The sequence below is a fragment of the Antechinus flavipes genome, chromosome 2 (assembly GCF_016432865.1).
Source record: "Antechinus flavipes isolate AdamAnt ecotype Samford, QLD, Australia chromosome 2, AdamAnt_v2, whole genome shotgun sequence".
Lineage (NCBI taxonomy): Eukaryota > Metazoa > Chordata > Mammalia > Dasyuromorphia > Dasyuridae > Antechinus > Antechinus flavipes.
Window position 1 is genome coordinate 234,640,147 of NC_067399.1, and position 27,358 is coordinate 234,667,504.

At 44.9% G+C, this 27,358-nt stretch overlaps 1 protein-coding gene across 1 annotated transcript in view; it reads right to left on the reverse strand.

Moving 5' to 3' along the window:
* Window positions 1-341: 341 nt before the first annotated feature.
* The window catches only part of PREX1 (phosphatidylinositol-3,4,5-trisphosphate dependent Rac exchange factor 1), a 206,138-nt gene continuing 179,121 nt past the window's right edge, over window positions 342-27,358 (reverse strand). Inside the window, exons 22-40 of the mRNA XM_051976532.1 lie at window positions 24,740-24,927; window positions 23,985-24,146; window positions 22,853-23,063; window positions 22,143-22,410; window positions 19,801-20,007; window positions 18,156-18,244; window positions 17,520-17,602; window positions 16,402-16,492; window positions 14,501-14,629; window positions 13,285-13,326; window positions 12,048-12,265; window positions 9,460-9,559; window positions 7,428-7,571; window positions 7,204-7,327; window positions 6,838-6,904; window positions 5,466-5,635; window positions 4,140-4,242; window positions 3,112-3,179; window positions 342-2,455 (exon numbers count right to left, since the gene is read on the reverse strand). Coding sequence (XP_051832492.1) covers window positions 2,413-2,455; window positions 3,112-3,179; window positions 4,140-4,242; window positions 5,466-5,635; window positions 6,838-6,904; window positions 7,204-7,327; window positions 7,428-7,571; window positions 9,460-9,559; window positions 12,048-12,265; window positions 13,285-13,326; window positions 14,501-14,629; window positions 16,402-16,492; window positions 17,520-17,602; window positions 18,156-18,244; window positions 19,801-20,007; window positions 22,143-22,410; window positions 22,853-23,063; window positions 23,985-24,146; window positions 24,740-24,927 — 2,507 coding nt within the window. The 3' untranslated portion in view covers window positions 342-2,412. The remainder of the gene's footprint in view (window positions 2,456-3,111; window positions 3,180-4,139; window positions 4,243-5,465; window positions 5,636-6,837; window positions 6,905-7,203; window positions 7,328-7,427; window positions 7,572-9,459; window positions 9,560-12,047; window positions 12,266-13,284; window positions 13,327-14,500; window positions 14,630-16,401; window positions 16,493-17,519; window positions 17,603-18,155; window positions 18,245-19,800; window positions 20,008-22,142; window positions 22,411-22,852; window positions 23,064-23,984; window positions 24,147-24,739; window positions 24,928-27,358) is intronic.

Genomic DNA, 27,358 nt, shown 5'->3' on the forward strand with positions numbered 1-27,358 from the left:
AGGAGCAGAAAGCAAATGATAGGTTAGGAATTCCTATTTCCCTCCCTCCTTCTATTCCAATGCTTTGTTCCAATTGTTTCTGAAAGCACTGAAGAGGAAGGCCCATCCAATGCTGCTCCAGTAGTTTCATGTTTCAGTAAAGTTCTGTGGACAGCCTCCAGGAGCTGCTTCAAAGCCAGGATAGACCAAGTCCAATTCACAAATAAACTGATGTTATGAGGAACTTGTGCTGGTTTTTACCCCGTGCTGCTTTGGGTATACTTAGTTTGACAAGTGGGACCAACCACCCCCAAAGAAGAGAACAGCTCCATTCAGTCCAATGAAAACCACAGCTTCCTTCCTTATAATATAAACCAACTTTTAATAATAAAAAATCTATCAGGAATTTAATGAGAATATTATGTACAAGTCCATGTAAACCAGTGCACAAGGCTCACGTCCTTGAGAGCCAACCTCTGCTCCCAGTCCAATGAGACCAAACCATCCTCCCATCCCAAACACATGCCCACTGTGGTGAGCGACCTAAATGGTCTTTTTTCTCTCTGGAGAAAGGGCCATCACTTTCCCAGTGAGTGCTGGAAAAAGGATCTATTTTCCTCCCAATCTCCCAACCCCCATCAAGACAACATTGAGAAAAAATGTTCCAAGCATTGACTTGCTCCTCAGACCATTCTGACCTGAAGCACTGAGGCAAGACCTGAGACCCCAAGGGCAACTTTCAGACCCCACATAGTTCATCTTGGCCATTGGCTGAAGAAATGGCAAGTTTGGTTTCCCTTCTCACTCAGCTTCAGCACTTCAGACCCTGCATAGAGTTATTTAAAGGGACGATTGCCTTGTCTAGGCCTCCAGGAAGCTGATTTGCCACAGGTTTGGAGCAAGCTCTCTTGAAGTGGGGACAGTTAGGAGAGTAGATAACTCCTCAACACTAGGAAACTTCCTGGCTAGCTGGCCAACTGAACCAAGGGTCTCAAATATTCTGCGCAAAGCAAATACAAATTAAAAATAAATTAAAAACAAATTAAAAACAAGAGCACCTAGGAAGCCTTTTTCCTCCCAAACACGGTTTTCTCCACCTGCGTTATGGTCTGACCAGGACTGAGGTGTTAGAGGGTATAACTTGATGGGATGAGTGGGGGAAGAGGGGAAGGGGTCCCACCATGTGTGTGCCCTCTATTTGTTGAAACTTTTTAAGAAGATGCCTAGATCCCACCTATCACAGCTGATACTCTGGGCATTTCTCGAATACTGATAAACTGAAACCATTTTGATATGTGGGGTGGGGGAAGAGAAATCCATCTGAGGCACCTGATGCTTTTTTCCTTGACATTAAACTCTTCCTAAAATCCTAGTATTAAAAAAGTAAAACCTTCATTTTCAAATCACTTAGTTTTGTTTTTAGTAGAACTGGGAAATGTTGTGAAAAGCTACATCGTGTTGGTCCCATGTTAAACAATATATCTTTCTTTAAAATTTAAAATCTCAAATATATAATCACACAATAAAAACACCCAAAAACCCAGGAGTGTTATTCCACATAAATAGGTACAACATGGTTCTTCTGCCATGATAGGGAAAACGGGCCCAGTCCAATGGACCAGACCATCACATGGCCTTGATTTCCATCCTCGTTTCAGGTCAATCAGGACTGGCTTTGCAGAATGTGAGAGACAGCATCAGTAAGGGTTAATGCCTACCCCTGAACACTAAGGAAAGGAGACCCATGATAAGCAGTGATTGCGGAATGTATACCAGGCTCTGGGCACCGAAAGCGCTTCTTTCTGGGGGAATCTGTGAAGACGAAGAGCTCCAGAATAAATATTTCTTTTCATATTGGAAGGAAACCCAAGATTGTGCCAGACATGGGTTTCAAAAGTGCAGATTGATCAATTTGGAAAGTTGTGTCTTGCAAGAGAGGTCTGATGACTTCAAGCCACTGGCCCAGTGACCCTGATGGCTCCCTGGATGAAAGGGGGCAGGATTCTAAGGGAGCTGGGGACAGCAACCACATCGGGGATGACTGGTCAGTGGCAGGACTGGGCTCTGATTCTCCACCACACCAACGGGCCGCCATCCGTCGCAGGCCCCCGGCTGGAGACGTCCAGCCCCAGGCCAGCTGTCCTTGCCAGGTCTGGGTCTCTCCCAAGCTCTCCCGGCTGTGTCTGAGAGAGGAAGCGCATGGTAGCAAGGAGGGCACGAGGGCGGGCTCTGAGAGGAGGGGGGACTGGGCAGCTTCAAGTAGTCTGGGCTGTCTTAGAAAAGGCTCTTGGCAGCGGGCTCTCAGCTCCTGCGCCCCGGCAAGGGGAGGGCTTGCCAGCAGGGGAGTGAGGTACACCAAGGGTCCTGAGGGTTGGCTCTCTGCTGAACACTTCCGGGGTCTCCAACAAAGCAAGGGTTCCCGTCCTTTCTTATTTACAAGTCTCCATCCACAGGCGGCTGACACAGTCGATAGATCCTACAGAACAGAATGGAAGGGAAGGTTCTCACAAGGGGCCAAAGGGCCAAAGGCCTCGCTGTTCCCTCTGAGGCCTCCCTCTCATTCTAGAATACAGGGCCCTGTTCCCTGGGGGATTCAACAAACACCTGACTTGGAGCCCTGCCCCAGAGAGCAGGAAGAGGGTCACGTGGCTAAGTCTTTGCCTCGAGGCTTACCAGGGACTTCCAACATTCCTGGGAAGAAGACAGGGCAGGATTGCTATTCCTGTTGTAGATGAGTAAATCGAGGCTCGGAGAGACTCAAGTAGCTGACTGAAGGTCATGGAAGGAGCAGGCATTGGAGCCTGAACCTAGCCAGATTTTCTTACTTTAAGTGCAGTGCTCTCATGGAAAGGTATTTAGAGTATTGAGAGAGATAGGGAAGGTCATTCTAAGGCTAAGGAACAGCGAGAGCAAAGATGCAGATACAGAAGAGTTTAGAGTAATCCAGCAAATATTTCCTGTTAATGAATAAATGACAAGATGTCATATTCAAATGCAGTGAGTCACTGGGAACATCCCATGAGTAAGCTGGTGCTATTAAGCTCAATGGTGGATCTGACCGGTGGCTAATACTGAACAATGGCCTGATAATTCCCTGAAGAAGAGAAATGATCTACTCTAGATAATACTCACCGAGGCGCTCCCTGAGGCATCTGATCCTTGATTCGGAGGTTTTTTGCCATGATTTCTACTCTAGGCCCCTGGTGGATAAGAGAGAAAAAGTAAAATGGAGAGAAGGAGAGAGAGACAGAAACAGAGATAATGGGAGAGACAGAGAGGGAGAGGCAGAGAGACAGAGAGAGAGAGAGAGAGAGAGAGAGAGAGAGAGAGAGAGAGAGAGAGATAATGGGAGAGAGAGAGAGAGGGAGAGGGAGAGAGAGAGAAGAGAGAGAGAGAGAGAGACAGAGAGAGAGAGAGACAGAGAGAGAGAGAGAGAGAGAGAGAGAGAGAGAGAGAGAGAGAGAGAAAGAGAGAGACAAAGAGACAGAGAGAGACAGAGAGGAGAGAGAGAGAGAGAGAGAGAGAGAGAGAGAGAGAGAGAGAGAGAGAGAGAGACAGAGAGAGAGAGAGAGAGAGAGAGAGAGAGAGAAAGAGAGAGAGAGATAATGGGAGAGAGGAGAGAGAAAGAGAGAGAGAGACACAGAGACAGAGACAGAGACAGAGAGAAGAGACAGAGAGAGAGAGACAGAGACACAGAGAAAGAGACAGAGAGAGAGGAGAGACAGAAAGAGAGAGACAGAGACACAGAGAAAGAGACAGAGGAGATATAAGGTGAGATGGGTAACAACCCTACTGGATGGGGAGAGAAGGGAGATGAAAGACTGGCAAAACCCAAACTAGGTAAGAACCCTCAAATTATCAGAGACACTGTTCAAACAGACAGGGCGCTGGATTGTGGCCCTATGGACGGCTGACAATGCTCCCCGGGGATAAGGCAGTCCTGGTGGGAGGGGTACCCCTTCAGGCCCACAGTGAGGCTCATCCCCCCAATTCCCCATTTCCCTCCCCTCAGCAGCTGGAGGTAACAACAACACAGCCCCAGTGCAGAGGCTGGCCCTGGGCATACAGGAAGCCCAGAGGTCGGCACCCAAGGCCATCCTGGGTCACTGCCCTGCGCCCGTGTCTGGTTCCTAACTTGGTTCCGCCAGGCCTGGTCTCACCTGCTTCCTCATGATGTCCGTCGCCTGCATGATGCACTTGGGAAGCAGCCCGTGGCTCCGCGCCAGGATGGCTGCCTGCTCTAGGGAGACGCTCAGGGTACTCCTGGGAACAGGACAAGGACGAGAGGTGGGGAGAAGCTCTCAGAGCAGGGACCTCCATGAGTCTCCCAGGAATAAGGACACAGAGGGAACATCCCCCTTACTCCCTTTCCCCTCTCCCCCAGTAATGGCCCGGGAGGAATACAGAGAGGATGCTGTATCTGTCTCTCCGGACCTTCCACAACCCCAACCTCCCGGGAACAGCTCTGTGGGTATACCGAGCCTCCTACTTGTGGGGATAGATCGGGAGTTAGACCCATTTCATTAAACTAAAATCATCACCAGTGTTTCTTCCCCTCATCTTTTTTATTTAACCTCAGAGTGTTCCCTGGTGATTTGGGGGCCAGTCTGGTGATTCATCAGGTCCAACGTAGAGAAGAGACTGACCTTGCCCGAAGGCCCCACTCCCTGGTTCTACCCAGCACTCACAGCCTGCCCCTCCTAGACCTGCAGGCATGGGGGATGGGGGGAGAATAGGGAGAGAGCAGTTCTGCGAGATAAGAATATTATGAAATAAGGCTGATGACTGCCCTTTACTTCCAAAGGCTAAGCTGGCAAGAAAGCGCCTTAAAGACCCACTGGGTCTAGTATACCCATTTCTCCATCCCCACTTACAAAGGAAGGATTGGTCCTTTTAGGCCTAGAAAGAGACTTTCCCAACGTCACAGAGCGAGATCAGTGTTTGGTGCTAGCCCAGTATTCCTTCTATTGACTCCTGCTGCCTCCCAAGATGATAATGATTAATTATCATTAATTAATTAATAATAATTAACAGTTTTAAAATGCACAACAACCGTATGAGGGAGGTGGTATGAGTATTAGTAATACTGTGCTACAGTTGGAGAAACTAAAATTCATATCAGAATTTAAATCCAGTAACATATACTTCAACATATTTAATACATATTAGACTACCTGCCATCTAGGGGAAGGGGTAGAGGAAGGAGGGAAAAATTTGGAACAGTAGGTTTTGAAAGGGTCAAATTTTGAAAAAATTACCTATACGTATGATGTAAATAAAAAGCTATTAAAAAAAAAAAAAAAGTTAAATCCAAGCCTCTAAGTGCAGCGCATTGTTTCCACTGATCTGGAGGATCCAGAGGGATCTGGAGGGGAAATCTATTTTGAAAGGATCCTATTCCTGGACAGAAGATCCACGTGAGTAGCTCCTATGCACCATGAGCGATGAAGGGGGGTCAGGCAGGAGACAGGGCAGCCAGTGCTCACCTCTGCATACCAGTGCCACACATGGTCACCTGGCAGGCGCCCAGGCGGTAGCAGAGCTCGGAGGAGATGGGCAGCAGACCTGCACCGGGCACACTAGTGCCAGGCTTCGCGTGCACAAAGGACTTCATCAGGCGGCACAGCTCATCCATGGCGTTGATGGGACGGATCAGCTGCAAAGTAGTCAGAGAGTTACTGAGCTTCCCAAAGTTTAAGACTTCTGACCCTCGTTTCCCCGAACCTGGCTTAGGACGACGTCCTTTCTTATGCCATAGGGGACTTTGCAAGACTTCAGATACCACCTGGTCCAACATCCTCCTCTCTTTACAGCTGTGACCTGCCCCTGGCCACACAGCTGATAATAAAATTCTGGAGCCAGAACTCAAGGCAGATGCTCCAACTCAAAGTCAAGGCTGTGATCGTATCATTGTCTCCTCTGTGGCTACTGGTCCTAACCTCATTGTTTACTACTACTGCCTTAGAGATGAACTCCCAGTCTCCAACCTCTCCCCTATTCAATATAGCATCATATCGCCCATAGCCTTCTAAAATAGTACCTTGTTCACTGTTACCCTTTGTTAGTCCTTGGTCTCCCAGTGCCGTTCCCTAGCTTGGTTTTCAAGGTCTTTCACAATCAAACCAATTGCCTATCGTAGTACAGAAGTCTTCACAAGGTTTATCTCCCACTGTTCCTTTAATATTCTTCCATTCCAACCAGGCTATTGGTAGTATTTTGACTACCAGTAGTTATTCTAGTTCTTATATAATAATAATAATATTTATAATTATATTATATAATTATATATATGATCTAGATATTATAGATAATATATAATCTATTATTATATTGCATTATAATAATAAAGAAATATATTATAAAAATGTAGAAATTATTATTTCTAGTGATCCCGTGAGACAGGCCAGCCTTAGTCCTAATTCTATGCCTTTGCTTATTCTTCCCTTCTCTTCCTACCTTCACCAATACTCCAAATCCTATCAAGACTCTTTCCCTGGTAACTCTAGCCATTATTTATCATCACTGACTGCCCAAACTAGACATTCTGGTTCCCTGAGTATATATTTTAGTGTACTAACATTTGGGTATTGATTTACACAAGTCTTAAAAACAAGGCCAAAAGATTGTAAGCTTCCTTAGGGTAAGGACGACGACTGATCCTTTTTGGATATGGCCCAAAGCAGATGCTCAATACATATTTATGAAAGACATTTCATGTCCCTCAGGGAAATTAGAGAAATAAAACAGACATATTAAAAATCAACAGAAATCTGTAGGAGTAAGAGGGGGGAAACAGGAAGGCAAAAAGGAGGGAGAAAGGAAGAAAAAAAAAATAAAAACCAAGAGGGAGAGAAATACCTGATCAATTTTCACCGCTGTCGCACTGGCATCTGTGGGTAGGTTGGACCTTTCTAGGTAAAATGTTCTGAAAGGGAGAAGTCACTGAGTTAGAACCTACACCGAGCTGATGCTTAGAAACTATAAGTTCCCAGGGTCATAGAATGTCAGAGCCAACAAATATCCTAACTGATCTCACTTATGATCCGGATTTTATAAGAAGGCACAGAGATGTCATCCTCTAAATGGTTTATCTGAGACGAGAGTCTCCCAGTCCCAAGTCTTCCCACTCTATCCCTCTGCTTCCTGTTGCTCCAAAGCATCCTCCCACAAGTGCTCCCCCACCTCCCTTGCCCTGAGGAAACCCAAAGGGGCAGGGGCTGCTACCTGAGCCGTCGGTAATACTGCTGCACTTTCTCCAGGGACTGGGCATTGATCTCCTGCTGCAGCTCCTCCAGGAGGGAGGCAGGGGAGCCCCCGGCTTGGGGCTGCCCTTCCAGGTTTTCCAGGGCTGGGAAGGAACCAAGGCGGCCGTGAGACGCAGGCCTAGTACACAGGAATGGGTCCTCAGGCCCTGCTCCCTCCCCAGCCCCGACATAGCCCACCCGTACCTTTAGTGAAGAGGACCGTGTGCAGCTTCAAACTGCCCCCATTCTCCAGCCGGGTGGGCAGTTTGGAGAAGTGGTAGCTGTCGAGGTAAAAAACGACCTTCAAGGCTTGGCGGCAGCCCTCAATATGGTAAAAGACATGAGTGTCTGGAGAGAGAAAAAACCCCAGGGGGACAGGGAGGGGGTGAGAACGGATGTCCTGAGACCCAGGAGAATAATTAAAGAATCTCTTTTAGCCATGATAAGCAGCTGGTTGCAGAGCAGGCTTCCCGCCCACACAACAGGACCCCAGAGCCTCCCAGCGCGGGCATCCTGCCAGGCCCCCTGGGCCACGTCCCACGGCCACGTCTTCTGGTTAGAACAGTAATCAAATGGACATCATGCTCGGAAGGCCTTGGGCCTCTAAGGCCTATAGTCCACTCAGAGGCCCCACCCTGGTCACCGAGCCCCCTTGTGGGTGCTAAATACTAACAATGGTAACGATGAATGGTTTTTATGCCATACACTTCCCCAATATCATTTGATATTCTCAACAACCTTGGGTAGAAGGGGAAGGAGGCTGTTATTATCACCCTTTTTTTTAAACCATTGGGAAAGCTGACACAGACGTTACAGCACAAGCTACATGAGGATGGGAGCGATTTCATGTTTGTATTTCTGTGTGTAACATCTAGGACAGTACCTCAGCTAGAGTAGGGACTTTTTTGTTGACTGACTCGCCCTCCCAGGACAAGTGGCCTCTGTCTAGTCATACAGTTACAGATGGAGCTGAAAGGGGTCTCCCCATTACTGCCTCTCAGCGCAGGACTGTCTCTTTCTGCAGCCCGCAGTCCTGCCCACGGTCCATTAGACCTAGAACTTCACCACTTCCCTGCTTTGTTGACTCAGGGCCATCCATGCCCGCCCCCACCAGGAGCTACTTCCTCCTGTTTCTCTATGTCTCATCCCTACTATCCAGTGACCATCAAGTTTTACCCTATGAAATTTGACAGGGACCAAAGCCTTCCGAGATACTTAGATTGGGGGCTGGGAGGAGGGGTACAGACACATCATTGTTTTTACTACCAACAGCTAGCTGAAATTTAGCGCAACTATGAATCTAGAAATAATTTATTCTGAGAAGGAGGTCATAGGCTTCAGACTGCCCAAGGGGGTCTAGGACGCATTAAAAAGGTTAAGACTTTTTTTATTTTTTATTTATGGGTAGGTAATGAGGTCTGTGACCTTGTTTTTAGTGTTTTCTCTGTAATTCTTTGAATCTTTTTTATTGGGGGTGGGGAAAACACATTAAAAAACATTCTGAGGAGGAGTCCATGGACTTATATGGACTTGTACCAGAATGCCAAAGAAATTCCATGGCACCAAAAAGATTAAGAATTCCTAGGATAAATTATTGAAATTCTAACCACGGCAAGAAAAGATGGGAGAGGGGGCAGCTGGGTGGTGCAGTGGATAGAGCACCAGCCCTGAAGTCAGGAGGACCTGAGATCAAATCTGGTCTCAGACACTGAACACTTCCTAGCTGGGCAAGTCACTTAATCCCAATTGTCTCAGTTTAAAAAAAAAAAAAAAAAGATGGGAGAAGAAGGCGGGATATCTGGGTTGCAGTGGGGCAGGAAAGCCACTGCTGTTTCTCTTTCAATTAGTTATAGGCTAAAGGCTGAACCAGGACAGATACATACATACACTATATGCCATGGTTTGGGGAAGGGAAGGTCCTGCCATGCTTTGAGGCAAAAGGAAAGAGAGCCCGGTGGATTGGAAAGAATCGCACAAAGAACACCAAGGTTCCAAACATGGGTCACTGCCTGTTCCCTAGGTGATCTTGAGCACATCACTAAACATCTCTAGGACAAAATCTCCTCCCCTGTAAAATGACCAGACTCAATTAGATTTCTAAGGTCCCTTTCTAGCTCTAGATCTTATAACTCCAGGGGGAAACAGATGACCTTTGCGGGACTCCACAAGCTGGAGAATCCCAGAAACCGAGGGACTCGCTTCTCCCAGCCGGGGAAAGCAACCAGAAAATACTTACTGGTGACAAAATTCTCATCCAGCTGTTTAAATGAGAAGGTGACGTTGTCCAGCTCTGGCAGAGTGACCCGGATATCCTCCAGCATGATGCGCTCTTCCCTCTAGAGAGGGAATAAAGAAAGGAAGAACTAGTGGAAACGCTCTCAGAATCGGGAGATGGAACAGTGACCCATGCAGCCTTCCACTGCCCAGCGGTCCCTGGGCTTCGGACAGGGCGTCTGCCACTCGTTTTCCTCTGGCCCATAAGCAAGATCCAGCTTGGGTATTCTACGGTGTCAGGGGCTTCCAGGCCCAAAGACGAAAAGGACCTTGAATGTCACCCAGCACAAGCGCTTTATTTCCAAATGACAGCAAGAGCCTGTGTTTTAAGCTTTTTTTTTTCCATTTAAGGAAAAATGTATTTAAGGAAAAATTTATGTATTTCACCAGCTATAAGAAAGTCTAATTTGGCCCATGGCATGCAGCATCTCACCAGCAGAGGGCAGCATGATCCTTCTTTACAGATAAAGTTTTATTTCTCCACAAAAGTACTAAAATATCTAAAATATCTCACAGGTTGTGCCCGCAGCCTGCCTTCTGAAAACAAGACTATTGGTGCTTTGTGTCAGAGGCACCAACGTTCTCTGGGGAGAAGAGGAAAGACAGCAATACAGTATAGAAATAAAAATGAGAGGTAGAATGTGCACTGGAAGAGGTCAGGAGAGAAAAGGAGAGAAATGTTAGAGCTAACAGGGACATTAGGAGACAACATTAGTAGGAAGGCCAAACTCCTTCAATTTTTTTTTTTTAATAAATTTTTATTTATTTCTGGCAATTTTTTTAGTTTTGAGCTTCAAATTCTCTCCCTCTTTTTAATCCCTCACCTGAGAAGTCAAGGTAAATGAGATCAATTACATATGCAAAATATTGTATAATGTTTTCATAATTTCTATAATGTTTACAAAAAGAAAAAGAAAAAAGTGAAAAAATTATACTTCAATCTGGAAGCAAAGACCCCGAGAGGAGAGCCCTTGGTCAAGGTTCCAAGAGGACATATGGTTCAGAAGCAGATGCTCACAGTAACAAGGCCATGGTGATTGCTCGTAGCTTGCAAACAGAGTGTACCAGTGCTCCGCTACATTAGTGCATCTAATTGCCTTTTGGGGAGGCCCCTTTGATGGAAGGAGAAAAGGCACTAGACTAGAAGTCAGTCCTGTTTTCTATGGTTTGCCCCTGAATGACCTGCTAAGTCCCATGTGTAAAATGGGCATGGGGAAGATAATAATTACCTAACTCCCCCTATTCTCAATGGATTGTAAAGATCAAAAAAGATTATGGATGGAAAAGCACTACCTCAAAAGTATAACAAACTCACAAATGAGAGGAATAATTAATTATTGTAAAGTTTGTAAATAAGACGGGTTTGTGAGTAGAAGCTTGCAAAAGTCTTATGAATACTATCACTATCTGAAGGGTCATCATGTCTGCTGGATTCTTGTGGGCTGCTCAGTTCCAGAGAGCCCATGCTGGCCTAAGGGAGAAAGGCAACATATCTAAAGAACATTCCTGCAACCAGTATTGCTCAGTAAGGGAATGGCCTAGAAGAGATAGTGACTGTCTCATGACTGGAGATAATGGGATCTGGGGTTAGAAGGAATTTATGGGGTTATCTAGTCTAACCTCGCCTTTTACAAATAAGGAAACTGAGTCAGGTGAGTGACTTGCTCAATCACCCAACAGAGATTTAAGCTTATTCTAGTTATTTTAAAAATATATTATCCTAGTTATTAATACTCTCTTCTCTCATCAAATCATTGTGTAAAAGTGTTCACATGGGATCTTCCCTACTGATCATCACACCCAGTAGAAAAAGCAGCTCTTTGAGGGCAGATAAATTCTAATTCTATATAATCCAGTGTTTAGCACATTGACTATTATAGGAGAAGAGATTTAATAATAGAAAGGACCTTTTTCATCTATTTCAATGCCTCCATTTGACATATGGGGAAACTGAAACATAGAGAGGGTAAGTGACTTGGAGTCTTAGTGTCCAAGGTAGGATTTGAGTTTTCCTGACTCCAAAGTCCAGAGTTCTATCCACTACACCAGGAGTCCTCAAACTTTTTAAATAGGGAGCCAGTTCACTGTCCCTCAGACTGTTGGAGGGCCGGACTGTAGTAAAAACAAAACCTTTGTTTTGTGGGTCTTTAAATAAAGAAACTTCACAGCCCTGGGTGAGGGGGATAAACGTCCTCAGCTGCCGCATCTGGCCTGTGGGCCATAGTTTGAGGACCCCTGCCACCAACCAGCCTTCACAAAGTAGGCACTTAATTCTTATTGAATTGATTTGGCAATGGGAAAAATGAGACTCAAACCTAGGTCCTTATATTCCAAGTTCTACTATACTTCCTTATCAAGAGAAGATGGTCATTCCTTCTTTTCCAGTTCTAAAATGAACTAGTCAGTAGCAGAGCCAAGTCTAGAATCCCCAACCCGTAGGTAAAGTGAGGGCTCTTGTTGCTCATACACAGATTATTCTGTTTCTCGGGGGGAGAGCTCGTCTCAGAGCCGAGCAGGTCCCAACCCAATGCCCCAGGAAATGACCCTCACCACGCCGGGGGACAGCAGCGACTGGAAGTGGAGGAGAACCCCCGTGGCCGCGATCTGCTCCAGCCACTTGCGACTGGCATCTCGGCTGCTCTCTTCGTACTCGCCGTTGTTGTTGTAGCGATAGCTCAGGGCCGCCAGCAGCTGGTCGGAGAAGGTACAGATGGCAGCCACCAGAGACTGGCAGAAGATGACATCCCGCCTCAGCTGCAGCTCCGTATCTGCCCGAGAAGAGGGAGAGAAATAAACCGACATGATTCCGGCGGCCTCCAGGTTACGGTGGCCACATCTGGCCAACGGGCCACGTACGGCCTCTATCTGATGAGATCCCAACCCTCTCTAGTACTTTGGGTGAGACAACAAAGGGGTACAACGGATCCCCGCCACCTTTCCTGTCCTGGGGGGCCATCCTCGAAGGGCTTTCAGTTCATGGCACATTCTAACACCAAAGAAATTCCTTTAGGGGTCCAAAAAGGGGAGAAAGGTTATTCCCTTCCATTCTTTAAGTGTCCACCATGTGTCAAGCACTTGACCGATATCTCACTTGATCCCCACAACAACTCTGGGAGGCAAGTCATTTCTTCTCAGGAACTGCTCCCACCCCACCTCTCCTGCTCCCAGTCTCTGACAGTGCCTGCTGACTTTCAGGAGGAAGGCTGTTACAGAGAGGGCTGCTCTGGTAGCCCAGAGCCTGAACAGATGAGCCCAAAGGGGGCTTAAGGTAGTTAAGGAGGCTGCTCCACTAGGGGGGAGAAATGCCCATATTCAAACTCCATAAGCAACAGGAACAGAGAGGAACAAATAGCAAGGGGGGTGGGTCCCTCTTCTCCAAGCTCTGGATGACAAACACAGGAAACTAAAAGCCTGATGTTTGACCACATGTGGCCCACAGGCTACATTTCACTTATGAAAAACAGGGTGATGAATTGAGACTTTGGCAGGGAGGAATCAGGCGCCAGCACTTACCAAAAAAAAAAACAAAAAAAACAAAAAACAAAGGATAACATACATACACAGTCAGCCTATAAACTCCTCAAAGATACCAAAAACAGCAAAATCCTTCCCAGCATCCACATCTTCCACAGGTCAACCTTCTCCCCTCCAGCCTCCCCCTGAAGTGTATTTTAGCCCAGTTACCCTGGGATATATGCTTGAGAAACAGGATGACTACATAACATGAGATCTGACTCCTAAATCCTGTGCCCTTTCACTGGAACCCACTGCCTCCCCAATCCCTTACCTGTGCATTTAAGCAACGCCAGCAACACCTGATTCTTCCCATCTAGGAGAGAGAAAAGAGAGGTAAGAGTGTAATCTCAGAAATCTGAGGCTCTGGGATGCATTTTAGAACTTCAGACCGTGTTAAGCATTTAGGTGCAGCTCTGAGCACTGTGCCCAACCCAGAGGAGATACAAAAACAAGACACAACATATTCCTGGCCTTAAGTTTAATGGGGATAAGACAGACACAGCAAGACTGCCCTAACATGATAGATGCATTAGAGTTCCAAAGATTTATGTGGGCCCTGGCAGTTTTATCAAGAAAAGCACCCAGGGGGTATTCCAGGTCCTCCCAAAAGGAAGAACAATTAAGGATTCAATTGGCAAAGTGGAGAGGGAGACCATCAGAAGCCCAGAGAGAAATGTGTTTTGGGGACAAAATCATCCTGTCTGGCAGCAAAGAGGACGTGGAGGGAAGTATGAACCAGAAAGACCCTGAATGCCAAGCAGAGGATTATGAATTGTATTTGACAGAGAGTAAGAATCTATGTAAAGAGTATAGAGAGAGGGAAAACTAGGCAGGCACCCCCCAAGGAACATTACAGGAGGTTTCTCTGGACTGGAACGACTACTCCCTTGGCTCAACTGGGTCATGACAAGCCTCCAGAGCAAGACTGTTTCTGGGCTGAGCTGGGAGGGAAAGGGGGAATGGCTTTGGGCATAATCATCTGCTGCCAAGTCGACCAGCCTCTCACACCCAAAGTTTCCCTTTCCCTGAAGACGTTAGCGGGAATTATAGGAAAGCTTTTCCCACAAGATCCCCACCCATATTTAGGCTTGAGGTTGTGAGGAAAGATGGGAAAGTCAGTCTTCCCAGGGATAGTTGAAAAATATGCCTTCTCTGAAGTCATTAACAGAACCTTTAACATGGGTCAAAAACAAATGTCCAGGGCACTCCACCACAGACATCCAAGGTGACAGCGATGCAGCAACAACTTTAGTCATTCAACTAGACCCCAGCCCGTCTCTCCTCTAGCTCCCTTTTCTGTTTCCTCTACAAGAACTGCAGAGGGGCTGTTAAGTTTTTGCTGAAATCCAGACAAACTGTATGGTTAGCAGTATTCCATTATACCACCTCGCTGCCCTCAACAAGCCAACTCCCTTCCTGGGCCAAGGACCACCCAGAAGGTAATGCAGCTGTAGAACCCAGGCTCCCGGCCCATCCGAGGCACCAACCTTCCACATATTTCTGGATATTGTCCACCAAGGACTTGATGGAGTTGGGAAGGTTCCAAGGGTCTTCTTGAATGCTTATCTGGATCATGCTCCGGCCCCGGATCGGACATTCCTCCTTCTGTTTAAAGTCTGCAGTAGAAAGGCAAGTGGAGAGAAGGAATGGTACCCTACCAACGGGCAGAAAGGCGATGGGGTAGAATAAGGGAGAGGAGGGAGGGAAGACAGCTTCCATCGTGGGACAATGTGTCTGGTAGCGGGAAGCCTCAGCCCGGGCAGGTCAGGAGACAGGCCTGATCCACCATGACCACCGTGAGCCCCATCGGCTCACAGAATGCAAAGCTGAAAGGGACCTTCATCCCACCAAGCAGTCAGTGAGTTAAACTCAGAGTGGGTGAGGGGGAGAGCCACGCTGACCACCTGACTCATCTTTATTCAACATACCAGGTGGTTCAAAAGCTGAAAGCAGCATCTATGCTGACCACATGTATATGGGGCTAAGACAGACCCAGCAAGATTGACCTAATGTGAAAGATGCATTAGAGTTCCAAAGATTGATGTGGGTACTGGCAGTTTTATCAAGAATCAGGACCTGGGACTCACAGAGATAGGATCAAAGGGCCAAGTGATCCTGACCTCACTTGCTTAAAGCACTCTGACCTAAATGATACCTGATAAGGCATTGCTCTAGATTTGTTTGTTTGTTTGTTTTTTTTAATTACAACTGATTGAGAAGAGGCATTGAAAGTAGAAAGCAGAAGATTTAAGTCATTCAAAGCATGTCCATGCAAAATACACACACACACACACACACACACACACCCCTCCAAGGGCAGGTTTGTGTGTAATGTCCTTCACTAGAGACATCACAAAGTTATCAATTTCTCAGTAAGAACATGTAACACGTGAAAAGGAACCAGGGGTAAAGGCCTGCCTTAATAAGTCTGTCCAACCCCACACCTGGTTGTTAAATATAAACAGGTTGTTAAAACAGATCTGAAAGATCACCAGATCTTTTCCCCACAAATCAAGAGCTGGAAAGGCACTCAGAGAATATCAGGTTCTACTCTATTTTACAGGTAAGGAAACTGAGGTCCTGGAGGATAAATGACTTGCCGATAGGTATTAAGCATCAGAGGATGTATTTGAATGAACTAAATCCCCTTATTTCAGATTCAGTGCTCTTTCTACCATGTCATTCTGCCTCCTCAAACAGTAAGCATTTTCCTTCAAAGAAAGAAACTTAGTACAAAAATAACCTCATCACCAGTTTACTAGATAGTCATGATTTTACTAGAGAGTATCAGGGTCCAGACCTGGGTTGTATACCTATGTGCATACAAACCGTAAGGTAGGAAAATTTTTGGAGGCTTTATATATATGTATATAAAAAATACATACATACATACATATATATAAAAGTGATATATAAATATTATTGATATCATTTTGCCTTGTTGACTCTGCACTGGGTAAGCAAGCTGGGAAGTACAGGACAGGCAGCAGTAATTTTGAATCATGTGAGGAGGTGTCAGCTCTGGCTGCCATCCATCTCCAAGGGAAATGAGCCATTTTTTGGAGTCCCAGGAGGGGGATTGCGGGCTGACAGAGCATTTACACTGAAAATCTTGGCCAGAACAATAATAGGTTCAGGCCACTTCAAGTAGGACTTCCCACTACACAAAAAAATTGTAAGGGGGGAATTTCCAAAGGGAAGAAGCAGGGCAAGGGCTTCAAAGTAATGATTTCCTGACCTTCTACGCTGACTGGGATATTCCAAACAGCACAGTTTGCTAGAATTCCTTCTGCCTAAATGTGTAGGTCAAGATACATGCTTCATCTCAGTGCTCCTGCCTGACCCTGACTTGTGCAGAAATCTCAATATGCCCTCCCTAGAGGCTTACCGTGCAAGCTGTGCTCCATGGGGAAATGCTTCGTTTCCTCAAAGGCTTTGCTCATGACTGACCCTTTTAGAAGTGCATTGATGGAGTCCACCTGGAACATTTAACAAGAGGCATTTGGTTAGTGTGGGCCGTGTCTAGGGAGCAATAGTCAAGGGTCCTAAAAGAGCCAAGATTTTCCCTTCCACATGAAATTCCACATGAAAAGTGCCTCCTTTCACAGCCAGTCTTCTGGTGGTGAAGTTGTTCCACTGAACAGCAGACAGAGAAGTCATCACTGGTCCTGTTCTCAGTCCTTCTCATCTGTGTAGGACCTGTCAAAAGCTGGACTCTGCTAGGGTGCCCTGAGATGCCAAGAAGCTCTAGATGACTCAATGACACTTCAGGGCAACATTTTATTGAAGAAAGAAAGACCTCAAGAAAGAGTGCCAGAAAGGAAGGAGAATTCCCAAGCCAGTAGCTCTCTGCCACATGGATCTCGACCAGGGTTTAATTCAGACTCAGATGCTAAACAAACAACCTTGGGTGGTGACAATTTGTCACCCTCATAATAGATTTAATAATACTTTAATATCTCAAAATAACCCTGGGAGATAAGTTCCAGGTTTATAAGGAAACTGAGGTTGAAAGGTAAATGATTTGCCCAAGTTCACACAACCACAGGACATCTGCATCTGAACTCAGTTTTTTATGACTCCCAAATCCGGCACTCCAAAGCCACCTAGATTCTCAGGCCTTGGTTTACTCATTTACAAAATGCAGGCACTGAACTCAGTGAGCTCTAAGGTCACCTCTGGCTCTAAATCTATAATCCATCTATAATCTTAGGGTCTTGAACACAGCTTCAGAAAGCAAGGACTATGCCAAAGATGCCTTGGCACAGTTCTTAACCCTGGGGTCCATGACTTCTTCTAATAACTTATCTTACTATCATTTGTTCATATCCTTTGTAATTCTACGTATTTATTTTGTGCATTTAAAACTATTTTTCTGAAAAGGGGTTCAAAGGCTTCGGGTAACTGCCACAGCAGGCAATGACACACTGCAGATTAAATACTTGTCTTTACCTCTCCAAAAGGGAAATCAGAAGACTGGTAGCTATCAGAAAAGGATGTCTGTACCTGATTAAACAGATGCTCCAAGCATCCGTGCAATTTGTCTTGCTTGTCTGATGGGATCCTCATGTCACAAGGTAACTCATCTCCTGGGAGAGAGAACAAAGAAGTACATGAAAGTTCACACTTTCCGTAGTCTTTTCCCAGTCAACATCTCATCTGATTTTTTTTTTTAAACAAGAATCCTTGTTGGCAGAGCAAGGATTATCATCCTCTGTCATCTCTTTAAAATAAAGATCTGATGATACTCCCCACTTTCAAAACCTTCAATAGCTCCCTACTAAGGTTTCTATTTTGAGAAGCTTGACAAAGATCAAGGACTTTCAAAGAGGAAGATGGTTTAAATACATAAAGATGGGATCAGGTAGTTTCCAGGGTAAAGAAAGTCCCTACTAGAAGTCTGAACTCCTTAGCTTGCTAATATTTTCTTACCACCCCTCCCCGAACTGTTCCTTGAAAATCAGTCCACCCTCTGGGCAATTCACACTCTGTCTGGAACATTACTTATTCTCTGCACCAAAGACCTCCTTCCATCTGACAATACTACACATATATGGATGTATACCACATCTTTCCTCACTGTCTTGCTAGCATCCTCTTTTTTTTTTTTTTTCATCCTGAAAATGGCCCTATCCTACTTACCAGATCCCATCTCATCACTACCCAGGTAAGAGCTGTTACTACGGACACTGGTGTAGGAAAGGACGGAGTCTCGGTTACTATTGCACTCACTGAAAAAGATACAAAAAGGACACAATGAGAAACTCCAAGGTCTTACCAAGAACTCTAGGTTTCTATTTTGAGAAGCTTGACAAGGTTAAGGACTTTCAAGGAGGGAGATGGTTTAAATGCATAAAGATGGAGTCAGGTGGTTTCCAAGGTTCAATGAGATAGCCCTGGTGAGTAAAAGAGAGAGGGGTACGGCTTCTTCATCATTTCTAAACTAGTTTAGAAATGATCATCAACACCAACTCGACAGAAAGAGAAATAGCTACAGAGGACAAAAGATAAATTGATGTGATGAGTAGGAAAACACATGATCTCCAGGAACAACTCAAAGATTGAAGAGCTTGGTATGGCTGGAACTGTCTAACCCTTGGCTAACCCTTGGCATCTCTTCCACAGTGCACATGTAACTTTTTTTGTGCATGAGAAAAAATCTTCGTCTAAAGATTTTTCAACTTTTCAACAATTTTTCAACTGAGAAAAATCTCAGTTGTGAGAGACGAAGCAGTCTGCCCACAGTCACACAATCAGCAAAGCTTGGACCCAGTGCCAGAATTACTTCTACTTTAAAATTATCACTTCATATTATTATTAATTCATATGATTTATATTGGATTACTTGCCATGTAGGGGAGGGGATAGGGAGAAGAGAGGGAAAGAAAATTTGGAACACAAGGTTTTGCAAGGGTGAATGTTGAAAATTATCTATGCAGATGTTTTGAAAATAAAAAACTTTAATAAAAAAAATTAGGGGGCACCTAGGTGGCACAGTGGATAAAGCATCAGTCCTGAAGTCAAGAGGAACCTGAGTTCAAATCTAGCCTCAGACACTTAAAACTTCCTGGCTGTGTGACCCTGGGCAAGTCACTTAACCCCAATTGCCTCAGCAAAAATAAATAAACAATGAAACTTCATGTGACTAACTGCAATGTCTTCTAGATATGAAAGGATACCTCCTATTTTCTTCTCAGACATCCTGCCCTGCCATGTTTGGGGGGAAAAGTATCCATAAATGTGGGACAACGCAAAAAACATTGATTGGCTTTGTTGAATTTTTATTCTCTTCTTCTTTTTCTTTAAATTAAAATTTTAATTTAATTTTAATTTTAATTAAATTAAGTTAAATTTTAAAATTAAAATTTCTTTAATTTTTTTTTTTAATTTTAAGGGATGTTTCCTTAGGAGAAGGGAGAACAAGTAACACAGAAAGACATTTAGGTAATAAGAAAATATAATAAATAATAATAATAATAATACTTCTCCTATAGTTCACTCTTCCTGTTACTAATTTTTTATATTCCTATGTTTTAGCATTTACAAACCATTTTGACATTCACTATCTCATCTGAGGCCCCAGTCATCACTACCCCACCCCACTTCCCATGAGAGAGGCAGGGATGAAGAGACTGACTTTCAGAGAGATGAAGTGGTTGGTCTAAGATCACACAGCTGAGAAGTCTTGAGAGACCCAGAGCCTTTGAAAGAGCAAACATTTCCCAGAAAGTCTGTGACTTTTTTTTAAATGTGACCAAGCCTGTCCACCCTCCACTCTGTATCCTACCTGTAGGAGTCCCGATAGCTCATTGTGTCATGTCCCGAGTCCTCCTGGTCCTCCTCCGACACTTTGAAACACACCTTCTTGATCCCGCTGTGGTCCGCCTTGTCAATCTCACTGTCCTCACTGACCAGGGGAGAGGCTGAGACCTCTTCCGTTGAGGGAGGTTCACAGGATCCATCACCCATTGGTTCTGTGATGGTGGACAATAGTCTAGAAAGAACAAGAGACATCAGTGTGAAGCAGTGGGATGAGAACTCTCAATTCCTATGATTATGATAGCTCTGAAAAAATGCCCCAATCCCATATTGAGGTTGTGATCTGAAGTGGCTGCTTTACATTTCTCTCTCCCATTCTCCTTTCTAAAATTACTGCTATTTTTAATTCCATTATGAACCTGCCGGGTGACATGTGACAAATCACATCAAATTTGTTTTCTTTCTCTTTCTTCTTTTCTTTTCTATAAAATGCAAGTGATAGAATACATCACCTCTGAGGTTCCTTTCCATTGCTAACATTTTCTATTGTACTTAAGTAAGGTCTCCACCATTTCTAACACTTTACATTCCCAAAGTCTCTTCCAGCTCAAATATTCTAAAATTCTTTACCTGACAATCCCCCTGGCTTGTAAGCCAAAAGAGACCAATAAATGTTAAATTTTCAATGTGAGCATTTATACCATAGAAACTGGAAAACAATATAAATTAAAGCTTCAGGTATTGATTATCTAGCTTTCAGAAAACTTAACAATCATCCACAAACATTTCAATATATAAAGAATAAGTGAAAAGATGGTCTAAAAAAGCCTGTTAACAGAGGGCTGGATTTAGTCAGGAAAACCTGATATTGAATCCTATCTCAAAGACTTAATAGCTGCGTGATTGGGGGAAAGTCCCCTAAACTTTCTCAGCCTCTATTTCCTCTTCTGTGGAATAGAATGGGGATAATCCATGGGAACTATACTTCACAGGACTGTCATGAAGATGAGAAGAAATAACGTGTGAAACACTTTGCAAACCTAAAATTACTACATAAATGCTAGCTATTATTAGTATTAAGAAAATGTGTATATATATATATATATATGTGTGTGTGTGTGTGTGTCTGTGTAGAGAAAGGGAAAGGGAGAGAAACAAAGACAAAGAAAAGAGATAGAAAATAGAGAGACAGAGGAGGGGCAGAGAGATACAGGAGAGAGAGAGAGAGAGAGAGAGACAGAGAGAGGTGGAGGGTCAGAGACAGATGCACAGAGACACAGATATCTAGAAACAGAGACAAAAAGAGACACAAACATAGAGAGGCAAAGAGAAAAAGAGACAGACAGAGAGACAGATACACACACACACACACATAGAAAGAGAGAGAAACAACTGCTCTATTTGTTTGTGTCTTTTCTATATTTTTCTTGAAATTATTAATTCCTAATCCCCTCATTTTACAGAGAAGGAAACTAGAGTAAGCAATTGGGTTCATGGTCCTATTCAATGAGTTAACGGCAAAGGTAATGTTTTTCTTATTACTGGCACATTCTTCTATCAACAATGTTATGGCCTATATAAAATAGGCAAGCAAAATTCTGTTGAATTTTGTAGCAGTGATGTGGCCACAATTATACTGACCTCACAAAAACACTGTGAGAAAAGTGCCAGAGAAATGGTAGATAGACATAAATATCTTAGAATTTCCCCAGTAAAATTTCCCCGAAGGCACAGCCAACTCACTTTTGTGTTTACCCAGCCCCTAGCATATAATAATCCCTTAATAAATACTTACTGATTCCCATTACTATTTTTGTTTCTTACTGAAACTACCCACTCAGTAATGAATTTTATTGGCCAAAGAAACCCACAAAAGCCATTCACTAAGATACAAGGTGATCTATAATATGGCAGAGAGAATACCCCTATCTGTGAGATGTGACTCATGGATTCCTGATTAAGAGAACAATATTAATCCTAATAAGAGCCATAGCAGCAACACATTTCCATAGAAAGTAAGGCTTGCAAAGTGTATTTCACCCCAATAACTCCAATTATGCAAATAATATTTAGTATTATCACCCTACTTTACAAATGGACAAACTGAGTCTCAAAGAAATGAAATGATTCATCCAGAATTCATAGCCGGTGTGTGTCAGAACAGACATTCAAACCCAAATAAGATGACTTCCAAGTCCAAAACTTTTTCCACTATAAGACATTTCTCCCATATTATTAAAATAAGTACTGAGTCTAAATTCTAAGAGCTTTAGGCCCACTGCCTCTGACTTGGGAAATGCTGAGGCTACCCGAGCCTTCTTCCCAGCCCTTCTGCCTTCTTTCCCCATGCCCCATCCCTCCCAGTCTCACTTGTTGATCTGCATGACATATTGCTTCATCTCCTTCACAGCTACATCCAGCTTGTTGAAGAGTTGTAGGTAGGCGTCCTGAATTTCCCGATCTTCTTGCTTCAGTAAGAAGCTCAAGCCTCGGTCTTCTTGACCCGGCCCCCCATTCTGTTGATTGACAGTTGACTGACTGTCAAGAGACTCCCCATCTTCTTGAGAGAGGCACTTCCAGGATGGGGCAGCCATGGTGGTGATACAGTGCTGGGTATAGGACATTGGGTTTATATGACCTAGAAGATGTGTGTTCAAAAATACCCAACAATCCATTAGATCAACATCTAATAATACATAATAAATATAAAATATGTAATTATATATCATAAAATACATGTATACATGCACACACATATATAAATATGGAAAGATAGAGACAGAGATAATTCTCTCCTTTTTTGTATCACTCTTGTATTTCCTAGCTCGATCGTGCTCAGAGGAACACAGGGACATTCAAAGCCAGGACATGAGCCCAAATGATTTCTATTCTGGAATAGAATAGAGGAATATTCTCTTCTTCCTTTCCTTCCCCCCAACTAGACTATGAAAACGACTGTATTGACTCAGTTGTCCCCACTGGTAGAAAAAACACCTGCCCACCCCTGCCCACCAGGGTAAAACTCACACGGGCCCATCATGGGGATAGGATGGGCTGGGAACTCGAGGGGCCGGGCCTACCTTGTTCAGGATCGAGGCCGATCAGAGAAGGCTTCCGCCCAAACCGGATGCTGAAAGACCTCCCCACTGAGGTAGTGTTCTTGGGGTAAGACACTTCCATGAGGTTCACGTGGCAGTTGGTGGGGCAAAAGTCCAGGCTGCAGAGGGCATGAGGCTCCAGAGACGCCTGCTTGAAAGCAGGGCTCACCCTGCCCCTCAGCTGCCCTGCGTACTGAGGAGAGAGAAAGGGTCATCGTCCAGCCCACGGGGCACCTGGTCACTGCCCCCCGATCCCCGGGGATCATCCCCCCACGCCTGACCGCTCACTGCCTGGGTGGCCGGGCTTCGGGTCACTTGCCAATCCCCAAGCAGAACAGCCCGTACGGATCTCAGCTCCGCGTTATAAGAAACAAGAAGAGAGGTGGGTGATGGAAACGAGGAAGGGAACAGAAAGCGACTTCTTGGAGCCCCCCCATTGGTATGGTTCCAAAATTTCTAGGGAGGAACTTCCACCGTAATGGAAGGGCCCTGGTCCTGCAGCTTAATAGAATTAGAGTTGGCCAGTTACTGTAAGGGCAAGTAGCTTGCCCAGGGTCACCCAACCAGGACAACTAAGAGTGGGATTTGAAAAGACTGTGAGTCTATGTACCGTTCTGCAGCTAGTGTCCGTGGGAGGAGCAAAGGAAAGCCCCGGGGAAGACTAAGCTTAGTGATAATAGGGCCGTTGTTGTCTTCAGATATTACAAATATTACAAGATCAGGGACGGCAAATGAACCTCTTAGCCCTAGAACCAGTGCAGGGACATTGGTCCCAACCATGGACCATGAGATGCATCATGAGAATGACCTAACTCTCTGTCTCTACAAGTATATGAGCGGAGCCTAGTGGTTACTCAATAACTATTTAAATGAATTGGGTTTTCTAAGACATAAAGCTACAGTTTCTATACTTATCTGTCAGGGAAGGAAGCGTGTCTAGTCTAAACTTCAGCCCCCTTCTGGTAGGTGACCAATAAACATATGGATAATAAATCGACTAATTAATGAACCAATGAACATGAAGCCCATCAGGATCCTGCCGGCCCCATCTCTGGGCTCTCTTCTGGGGGAAAAGAAGGGGGAGGTCTGGGGACTTGCCAAGAAGTGTGGCTACCTCCTGATAATTGGCAATCCTCCTGGTGATCCGCTCCAGCTTGGTTTCACAGATGTTCCGGAACTCATACTGTGGCATGGTGACCACGGCGCTGCTCTGCGAGATGAGCCGCCCACAGTTCTGCACAAAAAGGCTGTCATCCGCAGCAAAGGCCTCCAAGATCTGCAAGGAAAAGAAAGGGGGATGCTTGGTTTGAAGACTGAGGTTCTGTAGCCTGGCAATCAGCCCCCCGACCCAACTTGGACATGGTCTCCCTTCCCAACTTTATCACAGAATATGTGAGATGGAAAGAAACTGTTTTGGCCTCAAAACAGGGGCTCAAATAATATTTTTTTTCTTCATGGGTCACCATATTTGGCAGTGAAAAACTAAAAATAGCTAACAATTATACAGTACTTAGTACGGGCCAACCATTATGCTAAGTGCTTTAAAATTATTATCTCCTTTCATCTTCACAACAATCCTGCAAGATTGCAAGGTGCTATTGTTATCCTTCTTCTACCAATGAGGAAACTGAGGCAAACAGTTATGTGACTTGCCTAAGGTAAGTCTGAAAGCAGATTTGAACTCAAGTCTCCCTGAGTGTGTGTGTGCATTCCCTAGGGTTGCATTTGCATTGTGCTAGGGAGCAGCAATGGCTTCCTTGATCATGCCTTAGGAGTTCTTTCTAACCCACCATTTTGGATAAGATTGAGGCAGACACTGCTAAAAGCATTCAATGGTCACAGGACCCTCTAAGGACACAAATTCCAAACCTTGGCAGTGAGAGCAAAACAGCCTTTGGGTTCCACAATCTTCTCCAGGACGAAACATTTGATCCCGGCTGTGCTGACGTATTCATACACTACTCCATGCTCCAAGTGAACATTTTCCACAGTCAGGTTGATCAAAGGGCTGCCTTCAGGGATGGGCAGCTGAGGACCCATGGATTGCAAAGAGAAATCTGGAAACCAAAGACACAAAGATTAAGGAAATATCCGATGCTGTCCTTTTCCTGAGGTTTATGTTTTACTTTGCTTAACCATGGTGACCTCTCAGGTTATTAGCCCAATGAGGGTTAGAAATGACCTCATGGAGATCCCTTGAAAGGGCAATGAGTTCTGTGTCTGCCAGGCTAGCATTTGTCTTAATTTTCTCTATTTCTATTTCTCTAGCTGGTGGACTAGCCTCATGGAGTTTGGCCTGCTCTTAGACCCACCCCAAGCTGCCCTTTCTCATTGCTGCATCTATACTTCTACTAGAAATAATCCCTTCATCCACAGAATTAAAAGGATCTTTGTTTAAAAATATTCCTAAATATTATACCCATTTAATGGATGGATTGACTGAAGCAAAGGAAATTCTGGTAAATGTTACAACCAAAAAAAAAAAAATATGGAAAATGAATTAATTTTTTGCATGGATATTTTTCAAAGGTCTCCAATAAAATCTTAGTTTTTAAGGATGTGCTAGTAAATGCTACCAAGCTGGACAGGTTTAGATCATAGGAGCAGTAATAGATTCTGTGTCTGTTACTTCAGAACCAATCTAGCTGAATACATAAAGTCTGACAGCCAAAAAGCATAAAAGGATGGATTATTTCAGCCTACGCAACTCACCCTATCCAATGAGGAATAAAGAAATTGCTATTTCTGTGACAGAAGTACCCATTCAAATACTCTGAAGTATTGAATTAACTTTCCAAAACGCTTTCCCAGTTGTTATACCATCTAACCTTACATAACAACATTGCAAGGCAAGCTCAGCATGATATGGGGTCATTTTATATTCCCATTTTACAGACGAGTAAATTAAGGCCCAGGAACTGTGATGTGACTAGCCCATAGTTCAAGACCTAAATAATGACAAAACTAGCATTAAAACTAGGCCCTGCCTGGGAGGCAGGAAAAGCAAATGATCAGCATTCATGTTATCAGTCACTCTATAAGATGCACTTAATAACTATTCTGCAGGTGAGATCACAGAGAGGAAGGCCTGGGCAGGAACTGTTCCTACACAAGGAAGTTCAGGTTTTATCATTTCTCTTCTTTCCAGGCTAAGTTAAATGATTGGGGGGGAGGAGGGGAAAAAACAGGGGGGAGAGGTAAGGGGGCACACAGTTGCACATGGGAAAAGTGAGGGGGCTGGTGAATCTGGGATGTTTATTTTCAAGTCTGCACTAGGTCCTCTGTTATGATTCATATCCCAAGAGCTATGATCAAACATAAGGTCCTGAAAACCATCTGGTTCCTATTTGATTTCCAGCCGAAAAAATCTGAAGTTATAACTCCATCTCAGGTCACTGATTTCATGGACATATGCCACAAAGTGCCAATCTTTTTTCATCCCCTTTATTTTGTGCTCCATTCCCAGGGCCTGGGAGAAGTAGAGTAACCCACATCTCTACAGCATTTCCCTTGCAGCAGCCCTGAGTGTGAGTGTTATTATTCCTAGTATTATCTGATTATCCTACTATTCCCATTTTATGAAAGAAGAAAACAAGTCGGATTTGGCCAAGATCACCCAGCTAAGTATCAATCAGCTCTCTGACAACTCCATACACGTCACTCTTTCTACTACAACATAAAGATCACCTCTTATTCCAGCCTCCAGGATTGTGCCGGGAGAGACCGCTCCTATAAACTCCAAACCAAAGAGATCTCATTCCTTATCTACAGATAAGGAAGCCAGAGGGCTCAGAGAGATCAAGTCCCCAAGACCACACAGTAAGAAGGTCAGACCTCTCCGGAAGGTCTAGTGCCCTCTCTACTAAAGTTTTCTAGAAAGAAGCAGGAGATCTCCTCCCTCTCAGAAAACAGCAATCTGCTCTCATCCCAGCTCAGAACCCCCAGTCCTCGGGATGTAACTAATAGTGAGGAGGAGAGGAACAGAGAGGGATCCCAGACAGGACACCCCAACAGGATGGCCTACCATGGCCCCTGAGCACCAAGGCCGGGCTTCAGGGAGCGGGATTCAGGAGTGGCTGTTGGGGAGCAGCTTTGGGGAGCAGTCTTCAAGAGAGGCCTTTGGGGAGCAGCCTCCAGGGATTGGGCTTCAGGAGCGGGGTTCAAGGAGCAGCCTTCAGGGAGCAGCTTCCGGAGATTGGGCTTTGGGGAGTGACTTTTGGGGAGCAGCTTCCAGGGATTGGGCTTCAGGAGAGGCCTTTGGGGAGCGGCCTTCGGGGATCGGGCTTCGGGAGCGGGTTTTGGGGAGCAGCTTCAGGGATTGGGCTTCAGGAGAGGCTTTTGGGGAGCGGCCTTCGGGGATTGGGTTTCAGGAGCGGGCTTCGGGGAGCAGCCTTCAGAAGAGGCCTTTGGGGAGCAGCCTCCAGGGATTGGGCTTCGGGAGCGGGCTTTGGGGAGCAGCTTCAGGGATTGGGCTTCTGGGAGCAGACT